General features: G+C 41.8%; 1 protein-coding gene across 2 annotated transcripts; it reads right to left on the bottom strand.

The window, feature by feature from the left end:
* Positions 1–327: 327 nt before the first annotated feature.
* LOC124121499 lies at positions 328–4,810 on the bottom strand. Of its 2 annotated transcripts, XM_046484509.2 has the most exons (4): positions 4,593–4,802; positions 4,436–4,481; positions 2,444–3,112; positions 328–603 (listed from the first exon to the last, which is right to left on the bottom strand). In XM_046484509.2, exons 1-4 carry the CDS (start codon positions 4,755–4,757, stop codon positions 572–574), a joined length of 912 nt encoding a protein of 303 aa, XP_046340465.2. In that variant the 5' UTR covers positions 4,758–4,802; the 3' UTR covers positions 328–571. The 2 variants fall into 2 exon arrangements, with proteins under 2 accessions (XP_046340465.2, XP_046340473.2); XM_046484517.2 differs by lacking the exon at positions 4,436–4,481 and having other exon boundaries at positions 4,593–4,810.
* Positions 4,811–5,261: the final 451 nt, after the last annotated feature.

Raw genomic sequence — 5,261 nt, 5'->3', positions numbered from 1 at the left:
TATAGCTGTAATATTGCTGAGTGCGGCGTTAAACAACAAACCGACTTTAAACTTTGAAGGGATACGGGTGGCCAAGTCGTCTAAGGCGCCGCAATTCGCTGCTTAGAGTTGGGCATACCAGATACATATGACTGTCGGTTCGAATCGCCCTTCGCCCTGATCATTTTTCTAGGTTTGTCACCTTATGATTTATACAATAAGATCTGAAACTTCGGGCTTTCCTCCCACATTAAGCTGACACGCCCTGGTATAACTAAAATACTGTTCAAAAAGGCTTTAAACCCAACTCACTCACTCACTCACTATAGCACATTAGACAAACAAAAGTGAACTTCACTGTCGTTTATTGACATCAAAGCTACACGCACTACGGTCATGAGAAATAGTGTTCAGGCAAACATGCATATGAATAAGCAGAAAGTGTACAATGTACATGTATGTTCTATATCTGAGAAAAAGGTTAATGTTCTGGTACCAGGTTCATTACTGCGTTTCCAACTGTGGAACCCTTGTGGATAATGCGTTTGCTCTTCACTTCGGGATCAACACTCCGCACCCACTCAGTCCTTGGTCAGCAAGATGGAACCACTAGATGTTCCAGAACTAAAAGTGAAATACAAAACTTCATTTGGATTATGTCAAAGTTCGGGAATGTTAGACAAACATTTTTGACTAATTTGTATCAATGATAAGACGTGCCTTGTTTGATTCTTTTCAATAAGCAAATGATCGCGTGATAGATAATTAAGAGCTAACCACTGCCCGTATAATCAAAATTACGATTCTATACTTAAATTTTCCTTGGGTTTATTGAAATTCCTGCATTCTGTTATAAGGTTAAAAATGCAGCTCAAAAACATTAGAAAATGGTAACAAATAAAACCGTTATAGCTGCAATGAGGAGTTGCATTAGATACAGTTTGTGACAGAACTTCGAAAGGAATCAATAGATAAAAGACAGTTCACATTTATCACAAGGTATTCTGGACATTTCATAATTATCATTGGATACGTTCCTGGTTATCGTCCATTAGTTACTGAAACAAATAGAGAGTTTCAAGGCATATTTCATTTGGAGCTTCCGGATGCGAGTCACAAAATCAATAGAGAGATGAGCAATCAATCTGGCACGTAGGCTTCTGCATTTTTCCGATTACGACACACATGAGTTCATGGTCAGATCTAACATTTAACGAATCAAAATGAGGTATTGTGACATTTGACAAAGACAGGCCGGGCCCGAACCCTTTAAAATGATACCTTCAACATTAGGATAGGAGAGCGCGGTTTACAATCGATCGAGTCGAATCCCGATCGTTCTAAGTTTTCCCCAGTTAGTGACGAGTCTGGCCGGTCTGATCCTGTCGTGTATTGATAGCTTGGCTGAGAGTAAGTAAAACTATGTGAGTATAAAGCTGGTGTTGCGTTTCTATATCATGCGAGTATGAATGTTGATAGAGACAACTTGGAGTAAGCGTCGTTAGACCAATACACCTTGACGGAGCCGAGCCGTTGCGGACAAGGCGAGGGGCAAAGTCATGGCGTAATTGACCATGATGACCAGGAACAGCAATACATTTAGTAACTGTAGTAGGGTCGCACTTGACGCCCGAAAGCAGTTGCGACAATTCTGATTAGTTGACTTTGGTCACGTGTTATTGCATTCATTTCCCATGAATGAAAAAAATTAAGCCACGCCCACCGAAGCAGACTACTGAATGTCGGGGAATCCAATAGGACAGTCGAGGGAATTCACACTCTGCTCACGTGTATCGTCATGCACAGGACATTTAGCGAAATTCATGCATAATCATCGTCCATACAACCCTTTGGGACCGAAGGCCGAGAAAGAATGAAACAGCAAAAGTGCAGGCTCGCTCGACTGTTTTTCCCCCGCTCGCCTCGGTTCCACAACTGTCATGTCTTCGGATTTCATTAAATATTCTAACTAGCATTTTTCCAACTGTGTCTTCCCGTTCTCAGGGAACAAATTTCGAATCTGTGGGCTTACTGACCATGTCATTTGAAACAGCCGCCTTCTCCCGGACATATTTCTTCCGGTTCGTTACAGTCTGACTGCTGCAGACAGTATGTATTCCTACACCTGGAATGTTTATCAATCTCGTCATTTTTGACTGCTTTGATATAAACAACTGTTTTTGGTTAAACTATTGTATGTTTTCGTTGCCGAATGTCATCATAAGTTTTGACTGTGTACTTATTTCGGTTCATTGAGGTATGAATCGAGAAAATGATGTGCAAACTTTTGTAAGAATCAGCATACGGTTTGCACATCGGTTTTCGATTCATACCTCAATGAACCGAAAAAAATACACAGTCAGTACTTAAGTAAAATAAGTATCTGCTGAACCATTAATTTGTGGTAGTAGGCACAAGGAAGGGAAAAGCTGAGCTAGAAACCTTGTAACCTGATGCTACTGACCATATTTAACCCCCAGGCTTAGGCCATGGACTTTGGACCAGCTCTCGGTGATGCCGTAAGCTCCGCACCCACCGAAGTGTAGCTCCCCGTCGAAGAAGTAGTCGTCTGGAAGCAAACCTTGAGCGGAATGTATCATCCGGGCACCTGAGGTCCACTCTGACGTCACCTGATGGGTCTCCCATCCACGCTTTTGAGGCTGGTAGTTACTCGGGTTAGCATAGAACGTGAACTGAGAGTTTGGACCTTCGTCACAGTTGTGGAACGACTTGTCCATGCCATTAGCTTGATACCCATTGATGAAACTTTTGGAAATCAGGACTTGAGGAAGAAAACCAACAAATAGATAAGGTTGAAGATTCAAATTCATGGGTGCTGTGTAGACGGTGTGTTCATTTGCCGTGATACCAAGGGGTAAGAAGGAGTATCGGGACAGTTGGGCGAGTTTGGACACGGTCTGAGTCTCATTACTCCACTTTGCGACAACGTCGACTTCGGACTTTGTATTGTAGTGGTGACTTAGCTCTTCTGTTGTCAAACCGTCTGCAGCAGATTTGGAGAAGTAGGTGGTGATAACGCCGTTGCTGAAGCGGCAATACACTCTCCGGTTGCTGAACAACGTATACTCTCCGCTCTGGCTGGAAGGGTTGTGCAGGTAGATGTCGCGACAGGCTGGAAATATAGTAATGACTGTAAAAAAAGTACCATTCTAGGAATATTAGCTTCCGCGGTAATACGGCCGTCAGCTGTTTCAATCAGAGGGGTTTATGGTGATTTAATATCCTCTGATTGACCAATCAGCATCGTGTAATTTCCAAATTCATGGTAGAATTGTTAAATGATTCAGTGCGCACGCTAAAAACACGTTGTTTGATAGCGATAAGAGAAGGTTAGGCTCAGCTAATTCCAAGCAATTTGATTTACATCCCTTACATGACATTTTCTTCTGTTAGTTCAGCGTGTTCAAATTGTACGTCAAATTAGCAGACAACGATTACCATTATTACACCTAGCCATTAATTACAATGTCTAGACCAAAGGAATAAGCACAAGACCGTGTAGCACAGTCTACAGGTTTGACGCCGCTTTAAACAGTATTCCAGTTTTATAGACCTAATGTGTGAGGAAAGCCCGAAGTGATGCATGTCTCAGACGCTGGCCACTTTGATGAAACCAGATCAGCGAAGAGACACAGCGAATTGCGGCGCCTTGAACGACTGGACCACTCGTTCCACCCTCCCTTTAGTAGACACATGAGACGTCAATTAGACAGTAGAAAACGCGTATGTCCAGTCTAACATACATAATCTTATGCCAAATCCTAATTGGGGCGGTCGGGTGGCCTAGTGGTTAAGACGTTCGCTCGTCACGCCGAAGATCAAGGTTCGATTCCCGACATGGGTACAATGTGTAAAGCCAATTTATGGTGTCCCCCGCCGTGATATTGCTGGAATATTGCTAAAAGCGGCGTAAAACCAAACTCACTCACCCAAATCCTAATTAGCATCCTCAAACAAAAGGGGCGGTCGGGTAGCCTAGTGCTTAAAGCGTTCGCTTGTCACGACGAATACCCGTGTTCGATTCCCGACACGGGTACAATGTGTGAAGCACATTTCTGGTGTCCCCCGCTGGAATATTGCTAAAAGCGGCGTAAAATCAAACTCACTCACTCACTCACTCTAAGAAAATACTGTCGACAAACATACAAATACACAAGCAAATCTGCCGAGAAATGACTCCACAGCAACCTGCTGAATGAGGCTGGCGGTTCATTCACAGATATAGTTAAAATTTGTTTATTTTTGTTTGTTGAACGCCGCACTCAGCAATATTCCAGCTATATGACGACGGTCTGTAAATAATCGAGTCTAGACCAGACAATCCAGTGATTGACATCGTGAGCATCGATCCACGCAATTGGGATACGATGACACGTATCAACCAAGTCACGTTAAATTCTCGAATGAAGGTTTGCGATGAGGAAATATGACATACTGCGGACTTGAGTCTTTTCCAAGAGTCTATTGCCACAAACATTACCCTGCACAGAAAAAAAGCATTTGAATATCACAAAAATGATTAAGGAGCATATAAATAATAATTGATTGTTTCATGAGTTCATGGCAATATAGAAGCTTGGTATAATAATTACCCGTGGTGACTGGTATGCGCACGTCTGGTCCGGTTGACCACACCCTGAACAAACCACAACACCCTGTTGCTGACAGCCAAATGCGGTGGGACAAGGGTTCTGGCACTTCGTCTGCACACAGCACAGTACAAGAACTATGCAAGTGACAGCTAGTCTGGTGTACATCGTGGGGATAGTTGATCATCTGCAGAATGGCAACTAAAGCATTATATATATTATATATATTCACAAAACGTGTTGGGCCGTAGGCCTATTACACAGAACTATTTACAAAGAGAGGGAGAAAAAAGAATTACCACTATTTTACATATATATCCCTATCCATACGCATTCATACACATACACATGTATATAAACAAAAAAAATAAAAAAATATTTAGACTGTATGCAATGAACGAAGTCGAAAAGCTTTGTAAACGTAGACTGCTAGATTTCGTATGATTTTAAAGTAAGTGGATGACATAAGAGCATGAAATTTATTTTTAGAAGGGGTTGTAAAATATTTAGGAGGAATGTATTCAGCTCTTAAATCACTATAAGCATTGCATACAAGCATGAAATGATTACCCGTCAAGCCTTCTATAATGCTACCAGTTATCAACAACTTGGTCTACTTCAGTATATATTTATATATATATATATATATACTTGTTTTTGTGTTCATGCTCG

The sequence above is a fragment of the Haliotis rufescens genome, unplaced genomic scaffold (assembly GCF_023055435.1).
Source record: "Haliotis rufescens isolate VD_foot unplaced genomic scaffold, xgHalRufe1.0.p SCAF_16, whole genome shotgun sequence".
In the NCBI taxonomy this organism is placed as follows: domain Eukaryota; kingdom Metazoa; phylum Mollusca; class Gastropoda; order Lepetellida; family Haliotidae; genus Haliotis; species Haliotis rufescens.
This window is presented reverse-complemented; position numbering and strand designations above follow the sequence as displayed.

Bases quoted from the DNA above. Each gene is read 5' to 3' on its own strand.
- LOC124121499 (XM_046484509.2), bottom strand. From the start codon at position 4,757: ATGTACACCAGACTAGCTGTCACTTGCATAGTTCTTGTACTGTGCTGT. The intron at 3,113-4,435 runs GTATGTCATATT...CTATATTTCCAG, and splicing joins GGAAAAGACTCAAGTCCGCA to CCTGTCGCGACATCTACCTG. The intron at 604-2,443 runs GTCAGTAGCATC...TTTCACTTTTAG, and splicing joins AAGCCTGGGGGTTAAATATG to TTCTGGAACATCTAGTGGTT.